Source organism: Puma concolor, chromosome C1 (genome assembly GCF_028749965.1).
Source record: "Puma concolor isolate L17-30 chromosome C1, mPumCon1.1.hap2, whole genome shotgun sequence".
In the NCBI taxonomy this organism is placed as follows: Eukaryota; Metazoa; Chordata; class Mammalia; order Carnivora; family Felidae; genus Puma; species Puma concolor.
In genome coordinates this window covers 34264987-34284059 of record NC_141674.1, presented here as the reverse complement: position 1 = coordinate 34284059, position 19073 = coordinate 34264987, and the positions used below count along the sequence as shown (strand labels likewise).

The window sequence follows — 19073 nt, the reverse complement described above, 5'->3', positions numbered from 1 at the left end:
CTGCACTTGGCCTTTACCACATCTACACACTTCATCTTTATCCCTCCTTTCCTCCCAGATCTCTGCAGCCACAGCGACTCAGGATCAGGGCCCTGGGCTCTTAGCTGCTCGGCAGTCCTCCTGGGCATATCTGCTCAGTGCCCACACCCAGGCCACGCCTTCCCTGCTGTTCTGACCACTTTCCTCTCATTGTGGAGAAAACCAAGCCCACCAGCCTAGAACCCAGCAGCGTGTTCCCTTTTACCGGCTTCACCCGCCTCCTGTCCTCTGCTGACCTGAATGCAGGGAGGCATGGCCACACTGCTCCCCTGGGCTACGTCACACCCCTCCCACTTGGGCCAGGGGCCTGAAGCCAGCTTCTGGGTTCTTGTCCCACAGCTGAGCACCCTTTACTCCTGCATTGATGGATCATAACCGGTAAACAATTTCCATATCGGTTAAAAGAAAAATCCCTCTTCAAGCCACACCTCTCTCCTCTCCTGCTGTGGCCCTGTCCATCCTATCCGTCACACCCTGGCCTCTGGAAGGGGTCTCTCCACCTGCTCATTCCCCATTCACTGCTCCTCAACCAACCGAGATGCTTCTGCCCCCAGGACTTGGCCACCATGCTCTCTCTCTCCACAGTCCCAACTGCCAAAGCCAGTGGTTCTCCTGGGTACACAGCCATCCCCGGCCTCGGCTTCAGGGACACTCCACTCTTCCCATACCCTTCCTCCTTGGCTGCTCCTTCTTAATCTCCCTGGCTACTCTTCATTCATCGTTTCTCAACATTTCACCTCCTACTGGCTGCCCCCCCTTCCGTTCTCCGGCTTTGGTCACTGCAGGCCGCTTGGCACCTCCTCCCACGTCCGTGGTTTCAGGCGGACGGCGGTGTGGAGGTCCAGACCCACAGGCCCAGTTGCCACCCGGAACCCCCTCCTCATTGTTCAGCCATAAGCCCGAGCCCTGCCACCTACTTCACGCTTCCTAAGACTGCCCTCCACCCCCACAGCCACCCTCCTCATGCACCTTTCACTTACTCCCGGGGCTTTTCAGGCTCCCCATTTCTCTCCTCCAATCTGTCTTCCGCACAGCAGCCAGAGCGAGATTTCCAAATCACAGTTCTGACTCTGTCGCTCCCCTGCTGAGAACGTCTAATGCCTCCCTGGTGCTCTCATGATGCAGTCCAAACCCCTGAGCCTGGCGCTCAGGTTCCTTTGTGATAGACCTCTGCGTACCCTCCAGTCTCATCCGTGGGCTTTCAATACCCCAACTCCAATGAGGCAGGACACCCAGTGTCCGTATGCTGACTCCGCAGGACTATTTCCAACGAAGGGAGCTCCCTCCCATTTGCCTGACTCACGCCCACATGGCTCAGCAACCCCTCTCAGAGGGGGCTTCTCTGCCCTGCAGGCCCCTGGCATCCTGGAGCACGCATTCCTCACAGATATGCTTCTGCTGGGTCACAACAGCCCACTAGGCCGCCCGGTTCACTTGCTCTCAGGACGCAGGACTTTGGAACTCAGTCACCATGGTGTTGAGGGAGCCCAGGCCACATAAAGAGGCCGCGTGTGGTCGTCACAGATGACAACCCCAGGTGGGCTCATGGCTGACTCTTGCACCAACACTGAGTCTTCAGAATTCAGAGGACAGGAAACTTTTCCATAAAAGCCAGACAGGAAATATTCTTGGCTTTGTGGATGTATAGTAGATGCTGCTTAGCTTTACCTTTGTAGCATGAACGTAGCTATACATAATTCATAAATGAATGAGTGTGGCTGTGTTCCAATAAAACTTTATTTGCAAAAACAGGTAGTGGACCATATTTGGTCATGGGCCAAAGTTTGCTAACCTTTGCTTTAAGTTTGTATTTATTTACTTTGAGAGAGAGAGACAGTGTGAGCACGAGCAGGGGAGGAGCAGAGAGAAAGGGGAACAGAGGATCTGAAGTGGGCTCTGCGTCGACAGCAGAGAGCCCGATGTGGGGCTCGAACCCACAAACCGTGAGATCATGACCTGAGCTGAAGGCAGACGCTTAACTGACTGAGTCACCCAGGCGCACCATTCCCCGCCCCCCACCTTTTTAAAGTTTTTATTTATTTATTTGCTGACCTTTGCTTTAAATGATTCTAGCTCTCAGACTCCAAGTTTTCCAGGTGAGGGCCCAGACATTCTGGAATAGAGACAAGCTGTTCCTGCTATACTCTTATCTGAATTTCTAATTCACAAAAACTATGAGGGGTAACACATAATTATTGTTTCAAGCCATTAAGTTTTGCAGTACATTAATATGCACCGATTTAACTAGCTCACATATACACAAGCCCTGTATGTATGTTAGTTCACTCACTCAACTCAGTTGTCTGTGTGTCCATTTTACAGGTACCCAATTAGAGACCACTGTGTGCACAGTACAAGGGATGACAATGAACAAGACACAGTTCATGGCCCCACAGAGCTTGGACTGTCATTGAGGCAATTTTAGCCCAGTGTAAGAGGAGTCATAGTGGAAGAATCAGAGAGGTTCTGGGAGCCAGGGGAGATCCCCAGGCCTATGTGGGGGCTGGGGCAGGTTGGGAAGCTTCTAGGGGAGGGGTCTGAGCTGCATCTACTGGGGCACAGGGAGGGAGTGACACCTTAGAAAGAGGAGACAAGAGAGCCATGCGTAAGTGGCTGGAGAAGGAAGGCAGATATAAAGCCCTATGTGGGGTCCCTGTGCTCACACCGTAAATCTAGGTACCCTATCCTACGCCAAATGACTGATGGGGCATGTCCTACCAACACACCCCTCTTTGGGGCAGAGGAGACAAAGTGCAGGTGCAGAGGCTGGCCCCCTTGTGGCTGGGATGTGGGCTATGTGAGGATCCTTAGCCTATATTTGGAGGCCTGACCCAAGGTAAGGCAGGGCTTGAGTAGCTGTTGGATATAGAAGCTTCTGTCACTTCAGTGAAGTGAATGGGTTCAAGAAGAGGGGCAGAAAGAAGAAACAGGGATAGGAAATGGGGGCATGAGGCTAGAGTCTCTTGGTAGAGACTCCAGCACCTGCAGGCCCAGGCTGGGGGGGCAGGTGGGCTGGAGGAGCCGCCCTACCTGGCGTCTGGTAGTTGAGCCGTCGCATCTCCACGGGATCTGAGGAGTGGGCCAGCAGGGAGTCCTTCAGCCCGATTGACTGCTCGTCCTTGGACGATGGCGAGTGGGTCCTCTTCCTGAAGAGGCAGAAGGATGGTTGGTGAGAACCTGAGGTCCAGGTGGAGGACAGAGATGGACGGCATGGTTGGCTGTGGCAGAGCCCCTGTGTGTCCGGCTTGGTCCCGCCCACTGCCCCACCCTGGGGTCTCTGAGCGCAGGGGAGCCAGTGGCAGAGCAGCTTTAACATGGAGAACACAGGGTGGGGCGGGTGGGGACACAGAAGGACTGGAGAGTGGACAGAGGGCCAGTGCAGCGAGGGGGAAAGGGGTTGCAAAGGCTGGTGGCACCTTCCAAGAGAGGGGAGGTCACCGCTGGGCAGTGGCTGCTGTCCCCAAGGCCACCACAGCTGAGGCAGCAGGAGCCACCAGGAGTAAACATGCAAACGACACGTACGATACACAAACATCACAGAGAGCTGGGCCCCGGTTGTCTGTCTCTCGGTATCAGGGTAAATGTCCAGAGCAGCAGGGGAGGGACGGGGAAGGCGTCACCCTAGCTGGGCGGAGTCCTCCCTCATCGGCCTCAGTTCCCCCGTCTACAGGGACAGGGTCAGAGACAGACCACGGGGTCTAGCTGCTGACAAGCATCCAGGGGCTGCTCCCGCTATGTGCACACGGGTGTTTGCGTAAGTGTGAACGAGTGTGTAGAAACACACACGTCCCCCTGCCCTGCAGCCAGTGCTCTCTGCACATGGGTCTCCTGCAGCACTCAGGTAATCTTAGAGAACTGGTTGCTGGTAGAAGGCTCTGGTGAGCTCGGAGTCAGTCTGTGCACTCCGGGGAAGCACTAAAGTCTGCACTATGCTTGTGCCCTGGGGAAGGGGCATCCCCTGTGCAGCGTACAAGTCGAGACAGTGACAGAGCCCACCCCAGAGCCTGCTGAGCCGACCAGACAAGCATAGGCCAGGAGGCTTCCGGTCAAAGCACCGCCCCTCCCTGCTGGGCCCAAAATGTGCACAGGGATAAGGAGTGAATGGGGAGGCGTGTGAAGAGAGAAGGAACGAGTCCTACCTTTCTTGTTTACTAGGTCCCGAAAGACAGGCAAGGACAGAAGAGAGGAATGGTCATTGTTTCCACCAAGCACTCAGGCCCTCTCACGACATGGGGAGACACTGAGGGACCTGTTTACGGCACCTATATGGCCTTCACAGGCAGGGGGTTGGCTCTCCTAACAGACACCAGGACCCAGACGGGATGGAAAGGACACTCCTCAGGGTCTACCCCCCACTAGTCTCCATGCCCTGGACCAGGAAAGCCTGTCCCTATTCACCCTGGGAGGAAGGAATGAACTCTTCAGGAAGGAGGCCCTCGGACCAGGTCAGAGATAGGGGAGAGATGGGACACAGAGCACAGGAACTCCTATGTGGAGACATGTTCAGACATACAAACCGATGTGTGCTCACTGACAAATGTTCGTGAACGAGCCTTATGGGCTCAGCAGTGTGGTGGCTGCTGAAACACAGGCCTAGTGATGTGCCCAATGAAGCATCACTGGGGCAGAAGTAGGGACCTGGGACAGCCTTGTGGGCACCAGAGCCGGGAAGGGAGTCTTTCTTTTTTTTTTTTTTTAAAGTAAGCTCTATGCTCAACATGGGGCTTAAACTCACAACCCCACGATCAAGAGTGGCAAACTCTCTCAACTGAGAGCCCCTGGAAGGGAGTCTTGAAGGATGCAATGACAGCAGCCTGGTGGGCACAAGTGGGAAAGCTGCAGAATGGAGGGGGCACAGCCCCGGCCAGCCAAGCGAACTACATCAGTTCCGTGACAATGTTGGGAATGGGACCAGACGGGTTGGCCAGGTGTTTGACTGTCAAGTTAGAGAGCTCATGCTTTACTTCAGGAGCCACTAAAAAGTTTTAAACTGAGGGTGACGAAGCTTTGGAAGTACCTTTCAGGTTGGCAGGGGGATGGGTAGGAGGGGAGGCTCTAAGAGCAGGTGGCTACTACTAGCTGAGAGAGAGCACTGAGGAACACCGTTTACCAGGTCCCCAGCTGTGCCTGGACATGCACCGTCTTGTGGGGAGCCTACTGGGAGTGGAGGAGGAGATGTAGCCATCTTTAGGACAGAACTCCCAGGAGACCAGGTGGAGTGAGGGAAGAGGAGGGCTGAGGCTGGCCCCCAGGTTTCTGACTGCTAACTAGTCCCTCGTGATAGGGACTGCAGGGGAAGAAGGTTAAGGGGAAGGTTCAAGACACGCTGAGTCTGGGACTACTGGGGATGCCGTGGTTACAGCAGGCGTTCAATAAATGTGTGCCAAATGAATGTCTGTGGGTACATGGGCCCGCAGCTGGGCCTGGACCTCTCTAGGCCTAAGCGGGAGAGCCAGGCTAGGGAGTCATCTAGGAATGGCGTCAGAGGAAGTGCTGAAGGTAGGAGACCAGGATAGGGCGGTGTCCTGAAGCTTAAAGACAGACATGTTCACACCCACCGAAACAGAGAGACAGATGGACACACGTGCCCAGGGATGCAGGTGAACCAGCCCTCTGTGAAGCTGTGGCTCCTCGTCACACCTAGGCTAACATACATGCGTGTGCACACACACTGCTTCTGCTCTTGTGGGCTCCCACTGAGCCCAGGGGCCGGGTGCAGGCCTCTGTGGCTGCCCTGTACCTGCGCGAACCATGCCGGGAAGGACCTGAGAGTCCAGGGGCAGGTGGCTGTCTCCTGGGGTGCTGGGTGCAGCACTCACCTCTTGAACAGGAGGATGGCGATGACAATGAGGATGATGAGGATGACTGCCAGGACGGGGCCTGTCACCCACAGCATCTCAGGCTCCTCCTGCTGCTGGGCTGGTGTCACCTGGACCACGATCTCATCGGAGTAGGGGCTGGAGGCATAGCGCTTCTGTGGCCCAGTGGAGGAACAGCATGGGCGGTGAGCTCAGTGTGAGGTCCCCCACCCTCTGCCCACCAAACCTGGAGAAAGGACTCTGGGGCTGTGCTATGCTGGGCTGGAGCCAAACAGGCCAACCTGAGCCTGGCCAGCTGACCGAGTCCCTAGGGCTAGATAAGGTCTGGCCTTCTGGGTCCTAGGGGCTGACGTCTTTTGAGATTCCCTAGTGCAGGTCTGGGGTCTCTGGGGCAGCCCTAGGCCTGGGATCTCATGGTGTTTGAGACTAGTCTAGTCTCGGGGTACTGAGAGCCCAGGCGGCTCAGGCAGACCTGGTCCATGGGTTCCTTCAGGGAGGCGAGCACAAAGCACTGATAGCTCAGGTCCGGAGACAGGGGCCGGTTGTAGAAGCCCCGGTAGCTCTTCTTGTCCCCCAGGGTGAAGGTCTCAGGGAGCACGTCCACCTGAGCAGCCACGTATGGCTTCAGCCGCTCTGCCTGTCGCCGACGTCGCCGTTCCTCACTCCCCTGCTCGATGGCCTCCAAAAGCTGACAGAGCAGAGCACAGGAGTCACGCCGGACCTCAGACCACGTGCCCCTGGGCCTGTGGCCTCAGACATCTTCTCCCTGGACTGAGACTCACCGTCCACATAACAGGCCTGGGCCCGGCCTGGCCCACTGCCCTCACGGAATAATGCCACACACCGGCACAATGCCACTCCTCCCTGCCAACCCAGTGAGGAGAGGCCCTCTGGGTAACCTGCCCCTCACTCTAACCAGAGAGGGCTGGCTCCACACCTCTGTGAGGACAAGGGATTCCCAACATGCCGAGGGCTCTACTCTAGCCTCTTGGGACTGCCCCAAGTCTACAGGGCTCAGGAACTTCTAGACCCGTACAGGGGTCTCTGCTTCTTCCTGTCCTGAGGGATCCTCAGCAAATCCCTCTAGGGAGTCTCTGCAAGCCTTCCAGTTTCCTGGGAAACTCCCAGGGGGCTGCTTCAGAGTCCCAGAGAGGACCAGGCTTCCAGGCAGAGCAGCCAGAGACTGAGTCCAATTTGGGGGAGAAACTGGGGCCACAGCCAAGCAGAGCAATGGGGCTGTCATTGCCAGTGCCCCGTCCCATCGCAGGCACCTCGTCCAGCTCTAGCTCCTCGGGTGTGCTCCATCTCGGGGCCAGCATGCTCCCGCCCACACGGTCGATGGGTACCACCACGATGTAGAACCACCTAGGCGGGCAGAGCGGGAATCAGGCCTGTCGTCACCCACGTGCCCGTCGCCAGCCCTGCCCCGCCCCCACCCACGGCTTCATCTGCACACCTGATGAGGGTGCTGTCCTGCACGTGGGGCATGGAGAGGGTGAAGCGACCGTCCTCTATGTAGGCGGAGGCAGGCAGTGGCTTGTGCGGCAGGAGGTCCGGGGCCGTGCGGATGGACACGAGGTGCTGCAGGCCCCCCGCGCTGCTGCCGCGGTTCATCAGCACAAATGAGTACTCCGTGTTCGGCTGCAGGTCTGCGATCAGCTTCCGCATGGAGTGCCCGTCCACCTCCACACTCTGCCCGTTGTACAGAATCTGCGGGGGAGAGGGACAGGCAGTGCGCTGTGGGGTGAGCCCCCCCCCCCCCCCCCCGCGGGCCTACAGGGCACAGAGTGTGCATCCACCTGATCGGGAAACCTCGCCACAGACGCCCACACCTGGGACTGGCGCGACGCCCTGGGGCAGGCCGGCAAGTGTGCCGGGCTTGGCTGGCCGTGGCCCTCACCCACCTTGAAGGGTACCGCGGACTTGTAGGAATCAGGGACCTCCCAGCTGAGCAGCACAGAAGTTTTCATAGCAGCCGCCACACGGAAGTTCTTGGCGAACACTGTAGAACACAAGGAAGGGCGGGGAGTCAGCCGTGGCTGTGTAACCGGGGGCTGGGGCGAAGGGTTCCCTGCCAGGAAGAGATGCTGGCCAGGGCTGAGGGTCCGGAATGGCTGCGGAGGCCAGGTACCCCACTCCGAGCCAGCTTCAAATCCCACAGCTCGGCTCTCAGCCCAGACTCCTCTTCACAGGGAGGACTGAGCTGGGCAGATGCCACAGGACCCGTGGTCAGGATCTCCAGAGGTGCTGGTCAGTGACCAGATGTCAGTGGGATTTAGTCATGAGAAGCACGTGACCCCACGCCAGAGCACGGTGGAGCATGTTCACTAGAAGTCAGTGGGTCATGGCCCCAAGAGATCAGTGTCCCACACCCAAGGATGGTGATGCAGTCAAAAGAGATCAGTGGGTCAAGGTCACGAAAGATTGGAGTCACACAACAGAGGTCAGTAGGTCAAGGAGAGCAGAGGTCAGGGGTTGCACACTGAGAATGTGGCGCCTGTTCGCTAGAGGTTAGTGGTCATGGTCATGAGAGATTGGAGGGTCACACAGCAGAGGCTGGTGGATCACAGTCGCCAGAGGTCAGTGGGTCAAGGAGAGCAGAGTTCCCCAGGCGCAGCCACATGCCCGCGGCACACACCTTGCTCCACGGGCATGGTCCGGGACTGGATGCTGGGGCTGAGTGGGCCGGCGCCTTTGCTGGTACGAGCGCGGACCTTGATGTCATAAGTGGTATCCGGCTTGAGGCCGGACAGTACCAGGTGGGTGTCAGCAGTGATGTTTTGTAGCTCCTGCTGGCTGTTGATGTCACGGTACACCACGGAGTAGTTGGTGATGCGCCCGTTCCTCTCCGCCAGCACCGGGGGGTCCCAGGTCAGCTCCGTGGTAGAGGTGGTCAGCCCTACCACACGCAGGTTTTGGGGGAAGCCGCTGGGTGCATCCTCAGGAGTGGTGATCTCCTTCTCGAATTCCTCTCCGGGGCCAGCCCGGTTCTTGGCAGCAAGCCAGAAAATGTAGGTGGCCCCCTTGTGCAGGCCGATGACTGTAAAGTGCTGGTCATCTTTGCCAAAATCCATGATAGTGGGCTCTGCCTCGTCGGCCCGGCGGTACCGCAGTCGGTAGCCCAGCAGTTCGCCAGGCAGCTCCTTGGGAGGGTGCCATTGCAGCAGCGCGGTGTTCATGGCCGTGGCGCTGACCATCATGGTGGGCCGGCCTGGGACTGAACAACCACGCGCTGGGCTCTGGCGCTGCCCGCCCTGCCGCCCCACCCTCGGCTCTGTCCCCGACCCAGCACTCACCTGCCCCGGTCGTCGCCACAATTTTGGGCTTGCTGCGGGCACCATCCCCCTTGGTGGTGTAGGCGGCGACAGTAACGGAGTAGGTGGTCTCTGGGGTCAGGCCGCTGATGGTGGTTTCCTAAGAAGGAGGAGGGGCCCAGTCTCATCACAGAGGAGCCAGGAGGCCAGCCCGTGCCAGCCACCTGAGGACCTTCGCCAGCAGGGAGCCTCCGGGGCTCACAGGGCCAGAGGTCCCGGGGCGTGGGATGCTGGGCGATGCCGGACTCTGCTGGATGCGGGGCAGGCAGGTGGGATGTGTGCCCAGGAGGACCCCGCCTGTCCCAGGAGCTGCACGCCTGGAGCAGACAGCTCACCCTTCCTTTCAGATTAGAACAAAGGGCTACACTGTTCCTCCACTCCACTGCGCTGCGAGTGACACCTCAGGAGGTCTGTGTACACATGACACACAGGGCACAGAGCTCCGCACGCACAGGGCACCTTGCATGACTCTTGGCACGCACATGCACGCAGCCTACAGCTTCTCTTGTAGGAGGGCAAAGGGCTACCATAGTGCACGCGTGCACACACCACACCCACACCCACACCCACACCCACACCGACAAGCAAGGTGCAGCGGGCCAAGGTGCTGCCCTGCAGGACCCGGCCAGGACCCCATCTGGCCACATGTAGGAGTGGGCTCTGTGACTACCGAATGCCTTGCAAATACGTTGTGAGAAGGGAAGAAAGATGAGGGAAGGAAGATGAATAGGACAGGAAACACCCACCCCAGGGGAACGTACTTCCCCATTGTCCCCAGTGATACCTAAGAAGTCAGCCAGGGCAGTGTCTCCCAGCCTTGGCAGGTCCTGCCTACATGCCCATCTCCAGCCAAGGCATCCTTTCCAGACATGCGGAGAAACACCACAGGAGGCCAAGCCACGCCACACGGGGAGAGTGGGAAGAGGGGAGGGGACCACCGTGCAGTGGGAACAGAGCTGTCACCACCAACCCTGGTGTCCCTCCAGCTCTGAGTGGTAGGTGGGGCCCCCGCAGCCACCACCAACCCCTCGCAAACACCCTCCTGCCCCGGCTGGAGGGTGTCCCAGGGCTGGGGCTCCAGAACGCACCAATGCCGGAACCAGCTCCCCAGGTTTCCCTCCCAGCCTGGGCCCAGGAGCAGGTGATTTTTCACTCCAGGGATCAATAAGGCCTAATGATCAGGATCGGATCTAACTCCATCCCTGTCTGGCCAGAGCAGGGGCCAGGCCCTGGTCGATCACAAACACTGGCCCGAAATTGCTGCTCGACAGGCGAGAAGTAAGGATTAGAGGAAATGCCAATCGCTGCTCAGCTCGTCGCTTGAGTCTAAACGCCAATTTTCTCTGGAGGTGGCTGGTGGCCTGTGGATCTCGGCGGCTCAGGCTGGGGGGAAAGGCGGGGGAGGGGAGTGTCCCATGAGCCCAACCTGACCCAGGTCTCGCCCGCGCTCGCACACCTGTTACTTACATAGTCCTCGGACTCCTCTGGCCGCCACTGACCGCGGGAGGGAGAGAAAGGGAGACAGGATGTGAAGGACTCTTGCTGGAGGGGGCCCGGCCCAGCAGGGCAGAGGGAGGGCAAGGGCCTCTGAAATGCCCATGGGGGTAGCACCCCAAAACCACTCCCCATCTGGAGATCCCAGCCCATGCCGTAAGCCAGGGCCGAGGAGGGGAGGGAGACTAGGAAGCACACAGACTGAAGAGGGAGGGCTCCTGGGCACGGGAGGGACCAGAGAGCGCCACCTACAGGTGCTCTGAGGGAGAGGCTGCCAGACAGGGGTGAAGACACCCACTCCTTTGGGAGCAGGGTGACTGCATCCGGGTTTGCCCAGGAAGGTCCTGGCCTGCGGCTGTTGTCATGGTATGATTATTCAGCGTCTCCTTTCACTATCAGTTGGGAGACAGATTATACAGTTTTCCCAGGCAGGAGGGTGTCCCAGGAATAGCGAGAGCTGCACTGGGGTTGGGAGATGGGGGCAGGCTGGCCAGCAAGATGATGGAAGTGTGAATGCCAAGCTTGGAGTCTAGGCCCTTCCCCACAGGCACAGGGGGAGCAGTCAGACCCCCATTCCTTCCTGAGGGTGCCTGAGATCTTATTACGGTAGCAAGGCATGGTTCAGGGCTGGCAATGTTGCTGTTTCTTGGTACGTTCTTCTTTAGGCCGTGATGCATGTAGGTGGAGGGACTGAGGTGTCTGTTCTGTGGTCTGGGGACACTGGAGGACTGAGGCTGGCTGGTGTCCAGCACAGCAAAGGGAGATGGCCCATGACATCTTCAGGCTAGAGCAACCAGAGGGTCCTCTGGCCCAACCACCCTTAAAGTGCTGGTCCAACCTCTGTCCACTGACTGCGGTCCCTCTTGTTCTGAGAAGCTCTGTTGGAAAGGCCTTGCAAGGAGCATGGGACAGAATATGGCAGGAGGCCATCAACAGGTCCCTACTGGCCACGGACACTTTCAAAGGTATGGCTGGGCCCGCCTCTGCTCTAGGTTCCTTGTCTCGGAGCAGGGGTAGGGGGGTGGGGGGGGGGGGGAGACTCTCACTGTCCAAGCCAGGTCTGGGCAGGAAGGTCTTCACAACGCACCTCTCCCGTGTTGGAGGCAGAGTGAGGGCAAAGAAGGAGAGACAAAGCAGATGAAGCACAACGGAGGGAGAGAGGACAGAAGGGAGCAGTGGGAAGGAGAGAGGAGAAGAGGGTGAGGCAGGCACAGGCAGTGAGAGGAGACACAGAGAGGGAGGAAAAACATCGGGTGAGAAACAGACAAACCCGACATGGACACACACATAAAAGGAGACAGGTCTGGCTACACACTCGAGGTGGGCAGGACCCTCATGGTTCTTCCAGAACTGATGGGGACCCTGGGCTAAGCAGATGGTGCTGTTGGGTGAAGACGGACAGGCTGTGGTGTCCCTGACAGGGTGGTCGGAGGACAGCTGGGCCCTGTGGCTGGGCTGGGGACCAGGCCCCTCCATCTTCAGTTGGCTTTCCTGGAGTTCGGGTTTACCCCCGTCATGATATGTTTGAAACCAGATGGACAGTGTCCCTCCTCCTGTAGCCCAGCTCCCTTCAAACCACTTGGAACCAGAAGGGGGCACCTGAAAGGGTGGCTCCAGAACCCCACTGGCTGCAGCTGTGCCGCTGGCCCTCTAGGATGGGAGGGGCTGGAGGGAGCCCATTCCGGGGATGTTTCTGGGTGGGTGTGTCTGTGGAGGCTCCAGGAGGAGTCCTCAACCTGCCCCAGGAATGCAGGCGGGTGCACATGTCCGCCTCCTCCACCCCCGTTCTCTCTCAGCACTGGGCAGGATGAGAGGAGGAAGAGGGCACCCTCTGGCCAGAGAAGAATTTGGCTTCAGAGTGCTAAGCTCAGCCAGAGGCAAGAAGGCCCCATCTGTCTGTGTGGGTGAGCCCACCCTGAGTACAGCAGGCAGAACATGGGGTCTGCACCTGCACTTCTGGGCCCAGCCCAGGTAGGGGTGAAAAGCTGGATGGGGAGGGCATGTGGGCTCTGAAGGGAATCTGGGCTCCTTCCCCCAGGGCTGCCTCAGTGCTGCCCACTGTGAACCCCCTCCCCAAGACCCTGATTCTGGATGGGGAGACCTCGAAAGCAGACCACACCAGGTGTTACGACTCTTCAGCAGAATCTTTTGGGAGGAAACTCGCCATAACAATTACAGCCCTTTCTAGGCGTTCAGAGTCCAGAGACTGGGTTTCTTACCCAAGCTCAGCCACCTATTTCCTGGGAAACTCTGGGCCATTCACATAACCTCCCAGTATCCCAGGTTCTTTACCTGAACAGCAAACCAGTGCTCAGAATACCCCAGGGACCTCACCCTAAGCTCATGGGTGAAACTGTTATCCCCTGGAGAACATTAGTGCACAGAGGAAGACAGGAGGCTGGCTGGCAGGCCCAGACCTTGAGCATAAACACCAGGGGCCAAGCCATCCTCCTGAGGGCCAAGCGTAGAGCCACACCCAGCTGGGCCATTCACAGAACTCTGCCATGGCCAAAGGCTGAGTTGGGGGAGATGACAGGAGGAGGGCTCTCCCTGCCCTGGCTGTGGGAGGAATGGCTGCCCAGCCCAGCACTGTTGAGCGGGGGAAGGCAAATCTCAAATCCCAGCCTAACTGACAGTGAATGTGCTTTCTGCAAAACACAAAGGAGGGCTTAGGGGGCTGAAGCCCGGGCAGAGGGTGACAATGGAAGCCGGGCTCTGTGCAGAGAGGGCTCCTCACTGCTAGTGCTGGTATCTGAGCCACAGAGGTGGCTGCCAGGCTGGGATAGTCACCGAGGCAGATGGGGCTGGCAGGGCCTGGGCTGGCGTAGGCAAGACGGAAGAGAGTGTTTCCTGGAACCCAGCCCTAACCTTCTGGTCTGAGCACCCCCTAAGCCTAATGCGGCAGGACACCTCGGTGTCTTAGTCCCGAGGGCAGGCAGGGGATGGGTCAAACCTGGGCTCCAAAGAGGCAGCAGAGCATGCTGGCCTCGTCCACCTTTCCACCCCACCGCCTCCCAGTGACACACCTGAGCCTCAGCCAGCATGACGTCCTGGATGATGGGTGGGCCACGGGGCTCGCCATTCTCCAGCCGCACGTAGGTGACCTGGTAGCCGCGGATCTGGCCATGCTGCTTGCTGGGGACGGGCAGTTTCCAAGAGACACGCACAGCAGTGGAGTTCAACGGTTCCACCTCCACCTTTCGCGGTGGCCCACTGGGCACTGGGGACCGGGAAGAGAAGAAAGTCGGGCCTGGTGGTATGGACCTTGGCTCGGGGGGGCACAGCACGTTCCAGGGCCTTGCCTTTGCACCCCACTGCTCCAGTAAAGGCCCTCACAGAGTTTTTGTAGACTGTCTGTCCCTGCTGAGGACACAGGAGGGGTCCCTTCACCTAGCACAAGGAAGCCCTGCCGACCCCCTGGGCCCAGAGCTATCTCACTTGGTGGGGAGGGCAGTGGTGAGGCACCAGGCCTGTGGTCATCCTAAGGTGGGCACAACCTGTCCCATCTCCTCCTGGCACCCATATCATGCCAACATCTGGCCAAGAGTGAGTCTTGCTGGTTCTACTCTGAGTGTCTCTTGGACCAGTCTTCCCAGTCTCCACCTCCCAGATCTTAGGTGGGACTGCTTCTTCCATCTTAGCCTTTTAAGGCTCCAGCTGCCTTGGAGACCGCTGCAAAGGCTGGGATTTGGTCATGGGCTATCCCACAAGCTCTGTTTCCCCACTCTGGGCTATTAAGCCCCCATCAGGAAGAGGAGTCCTTCCCGGCTTGTGTGAGGCAGAGGCCCTGGGGTGCGCGGTGGGTGATGTCTGGGAGGGGTGCCTCCCCTCCCCCGCCCCTCCCCTCGGTGCCAGCGCCTACCGTCCTCGTCCGTGCGCACTAGCACCGGGCTGCTCTCCGGGCCGGGGCCCACGTCCGTGTGTGCCCGCACCCACACCCGGTACTCCGTCCACTTCTCCAGGCCCACCAGGTCCCAGCTGGAGTGCTCGCGACTGATGCTCTCCACCACATGCCGCCCTCGGTCCTCGCCGTCCACTGCCTCGTAGGCCACCGAGTACTGGGTGATAACGCCGTTGCGGCTGTCGGCTGGCGGCGGGACCCAACTTACCCGGACCGTGGTGGAGCCCGTGCTCACACAGGTCACCTTCTGGGGAGGGGCGGAGGGGGCTGGGGAAGACAAATGGGGGGAAGCAGGCAGATGGAGGGTGGGGGTCACGGACACAGTGACGAGTCACAGAGGATGGGAAACTCACCCAGGCCGGCTAGTCCCTGAGTACAGAATGGCTAACCCAGGGCCCCTCCTAGGCAGGCTGCCACCGCTGTTGCCAGACAGCCTGGCTCCCTCTGGACCACAGGCTCTGCCTGTGTACACACACACACACACACACACACACACACACACCCCGTGTGTCCCACATACACATATGGTGTCTTTCGCACATATGCGGCTTTAACAGCACCTCACACACACACAAGGTCTCTCCCACACATATGCTTTCTCTCACAAAACACACACAACTGCCAGATACACATGAGCGTGGGCCGGGACTCCCCGACCCCTTGCCCCCATCACACACACAACCACATATGGAGAACTCTAGCTGCTGTGCCCACAGCTCTTGTCAGGACCAGCAGCCCCAGTGGCTCTTCTGGCACAAGGTAGCCGTGGCCTGTGCCTTCTCGGACAGGGTGTCGGAGCCACAAGCAACCACAGAGACTGGAGGCCAGATGGGAAAGAGGCCAACGGCCTTGACTGATTTGGAGAAAGTGTGCCCTATGGAGGTGCTCGCACTCAACCAGTTCCTTGGAGTTAGGACACGGGGCTGTGCCTCCCTTATTCCCAGTGACGTTTCTAGACCTTATTCCCACTGAGGAGCCTAGTGCCACAGCATGGTTTCCTCACCGTCCAGAGTTCTGCTCCCACCCCTTGCCTGGGTGACTTCGGTAGTCCCCCTCCCGAGCCCCCGAGCCCCTCATCTCCAGGGCTTTCTCCTCCCCCGCACGGCTGTGGCCGTGCCCTTGATACTGCCAAGGCTCGGAATGGCCCTATCCCCCAAACCGTGGCCTCCGACATCCCCTTGCAGACCTTCCCCCTCCCCCAGCTCAGCTGCTCAAGGTCCCCAGCACTGTACTGGCTCTTCAGCGCCCCCAGGCAACTCGGCCATTGACCTACTATCCTTACTGCCCTCAATACTGAGCTTAGACCCGGAGGTCCCACACCTCACCGCTCTTACATGCCCCTTCAACTCTCTCACCTACTTCTCTTCCCATGCTCTTGCCCGGCCTGTGCCAAGCCCTGGATGGATCCAACCCCTCTGCCCTCTTCCAGGCAGCCCTGGGACAGGTAGGTCACCTGCCCTGGAAGGCCGGCATCCTATGAGCACGTCCCCAGTGGCCTCACCCGGGCCCTGCATGCTGCCTGTGGCCTCTGTCCTCTGCCCGGCTTGATTCACCGCTGTACACAGCATGCTTTCAACCTCCTCCACGCTCTAACCTTCAGCTCTCAGCACACAACTGTCTCCCACCTTGCAGAGAAGACTGAAGCCTCCCACCAGCAGCTCCCTCCATCTCTTGCTACCAAACCCACCCAACAATTGTAATCTCACTGAGCCGCCCTTGCTTCCCACGGGGAGAGAGGTACGCTCTCCTGTCCAAGGCAGATCTCTCCCATCCATGCTCTGCCCCCTTCCCCAACCTCCTGAGCTTCCAAAGTCCTTCTCTTTCCCAAATTTTTGACTTTTCTGAACAGACTCCTTCCTAGTAATGCTTAAATATGCTCAAAACCCTATCTTAAAAGACAAAACCCCCTCTCCAGCTGCAGTGGTCCCTCCCTCCAGCTAAAGTCCTCACAGTCCTCAACCCAGTGGACACGCCAGTGTTCCTCTGGCTCTGGTCAAGCATCTGGTCTGCTTCTTCCAACCTCTAAGATGCTCCCCTCTCCTTAATTTCCTGCCATCTCTGGTCATCCTCCTCAGGGTCCCCCACCTCTAGCCCAACATCACCACTGACATGGCATAAGGCATCTTGGGCTGTAGTGCCTGCTTAGGTCCCACTTCCTACTCTCTTCCCAGGTCCATACCTCAGAAGCAAGGAATCTGCCTGACACTTCCCTTTCCCTCAGCATCCAAAACCCAATCCATCACCAAGTCCCAGCCAGCTGGCATCCCAGGCAGCTCTCCAATCCACCAACACCTCATCTGAGCTGCCACCTTTTGCACAGACTACCACACAGCCCCCTACCTGGCCTCAGGCATCCTGCCGGGCTGTCCTGTGCACTCTTGCGCAGCAGCCAGTCAGCCCTCCCACCTGTCCTCTGAACCTGAAGCCAGCTGCCATGGTCTAGTGGCTGCTCCAGCCACACTGGCCCCCTGCTCACCACTGACCACTTTAGGGCCTTTGCACCTGCTGACCCTCTGCCTAAGGCCTGTGTCACCCAAGGAAGCCCCTTTGGCCCTTCAGACCAGATGAAGCTCCCATCCCATCATCTGTCTCTTCCACAGCACTTAACACAAACATAATTAAGAGCTCATTTGGGTAACTGCAGGTTTAACATCTCTCTGCCCCACTAGACCAGGATCCCCGCAGGTGGGAGGCCACGTCAGGGTCACTGCCAGCTCCGCACCGTGCACGGGAGCAGCAGGAGCACAGCAGGTGCTCGCAGGATGGATCCATGAACACCAGGTCCCACATAGCTGCCCGACATCACTGGCACATTCACACACAGCCCCGTGTCACATGGACCGCCTCACAGACGCTGCCGTGTCTAGGGTGAGCAGCTGTGCTGCCTCAATGCCATGATCCTCTCCAGCCATACATTTGTGGCCCCCATTATCACACAGACCCTCATGGCCACTCAATCACAGGGCACGCCAGACACTCGTTGGACACACATGCAGGTGCTGTACAGTCAGGCGGTCAGACGGAGTCACACGCAGGCAGGAACACGGTAACACACAAAGCCACAAAGTGTAGCACAAATGGCCTCACAGACAGACCCACACGTGGAAGGTCACGTGGTCTTAAGGCAGGCACGTGGACACTCTCGGTCACAAAGTCTCATGCTCACAGATGTGTCCCTACGTGCGGTTGGCCCGGTGTGATGACACAGCTCACACATCTTTCTCATGGTGGGGGCACGGGGCAGGGAATGTAGGTGATGGGGGAGATGAGATGTGGGGACATGGAAAGGGAGGACAGCTGCCAAAGCGGGGGCGTGTCTGAGACTGGGCAAGCATGGCCGTCCCACCAGTGGGAATGGCCTAGTCAGCCAGTGTGGCCAGCGCAGACAGGCTGGGGGTAGGGGGGGTTGGGGGGGAAGAGGATGAGTCACAGACACAGAACTTACCTGGGTGGTCGTGGGGGGGTGGTGGCCTGGGAGAGGGAGGGGTGGGAGCGGGTGGGGGGTGGGGAGCAGTGCGGGCAGCAGCAGCCGCCCGGACGCAGACCAGTGGGAACTTACCTGTCCCTCTCTCGGGGTCCAGACCTGGAGCCCAGACAAGGGTCCAGTCCAGGGCCTGGCAGACCTAACCACCCCCCCTGGTCAAGGGAGAAGGGTGTGTATGTCTGTGTCCCTCCCAGCTACAGCAGGCAGTAGCCTCCGAAGACACTTACTGGACTGCGCTGTGCGGGCCTCAATGGTGGGGGTGAAGACGCCCACCCCCATCTCGGAACGGGCAGCCAGCTGGAAGTGGTACAGTGTGTCAGGCTTCAGGTCCTCTAGAGTGTAGGAGGAGGTGGGGTCGAAGGTCACCTTGTGCTGGAAGAGCAGGGAGCACTCACTGACTGCTCTGACCTCAGAGGTCACTCAGAGGCTGTTCCCCAACGCGGGCTGCAGCTGACCCCTGCGGACCCACCGTGGCTCCAGGGCTGGCTCCATGTCACATGGCCACCTGGACCATATAAGGGACTCGGCCCAGCCCATGCCACGGACACTGCACAGACTACATGGCCACGAACACCTGGGACAAGTGGCTCCAGTGGGGAACTTTAGGGCTCCGCCAGTGCCGTGTAAGCCACAGAGCCCAAGAAACCCACGGACAGACCCAAGGACAGACTCTGCCCCCAGCACAGGGGCAACAAAGACTATGGAACCTTATCAGCCACGTGAGCCCCAGAGCCCCAAGGAGAACCCTGGGGGCCGTGTCCGTACAACCACAAAATCCAGAAAGCCTGCCTGGGTGAGCCCACCACAGACTCTAAGGGATCAGGAGGAGCCACCCCTCCTTTTTCCTGTCCCCGCTGGGCACTCACCTGCTGGCCTTCATCCTCCGCGGCCCAGTACACCAGCTCATACTTGATGATCCGTTCCTGCGGGGGCAGCAGCCACGAGAGCTGGATCCTGGTGTCCGACTCTGCCTCCGCCTGGAAGTCCGCCGGCTGGGCAGGCACTGCAACGCCCCCACGCCA

General features: G+C 59.0%; 1 protein-coding gene across 15 annotated transcripts in view; it reads right to left on the bottom strand.

Annotated features, from left to right (window-relative positions):
* Positions 1-19073, bottom strand: part of PTPRF (protein tyrosine phosphatase receptor type F) — an 88390-nt gene that overhangs the window by 10375 nt on the left and 58942 nt on the right. For 6 of the 15 annotated variants that reach the window (XM_086716713.1, XM_086716712.1, XM_086716716.1 and 3 more), the window contains 13 exons: positions 18918-19054; positions 18279-18423; positions 14529-14834; positions 13693-13886; positions 10640-10666; positions 9155-9272; positions 8497-9075; positions 7763-7860; positions 7315-7568; positions 7130-7223; positions 6331-6546; positions 5859-6013; positions 3070-3185 (listed from right to left, as the gene is read on the bottom strand). In XM_086716713.1, coding sequence (XP_086572839.1) covers positions 3070-3185; positions 5859-6013; positions 6331-6546; positions 7130-7223; positions 7315-7568; positions 7763-7860; positions 8497-9075; positions 9155-9272; positions 10640-10666; positions 13693-13886; positions 14529-14834; positions 18279-18423; positions 18918-19054 — 2439 coding nt within the window. The remainder of the gene's footprint in view (positions 1-3069; positions 3186-5858; positions 6014-6330; positions 6547-7129; positions 7224-7314; positions 7569-7762; positions 7861-8496; positions 9076-9154; positions 9273-10639; positions 10667-13692; positions 13887-14528; positions 14835-18278; positions 18424-18917; positions 19055-19073) is intronic. The other 9 variants (XM_086716715.1, XM_086716718.1, XM_086716719.1 and 6 more) reach the window with 6 other exon arrangements.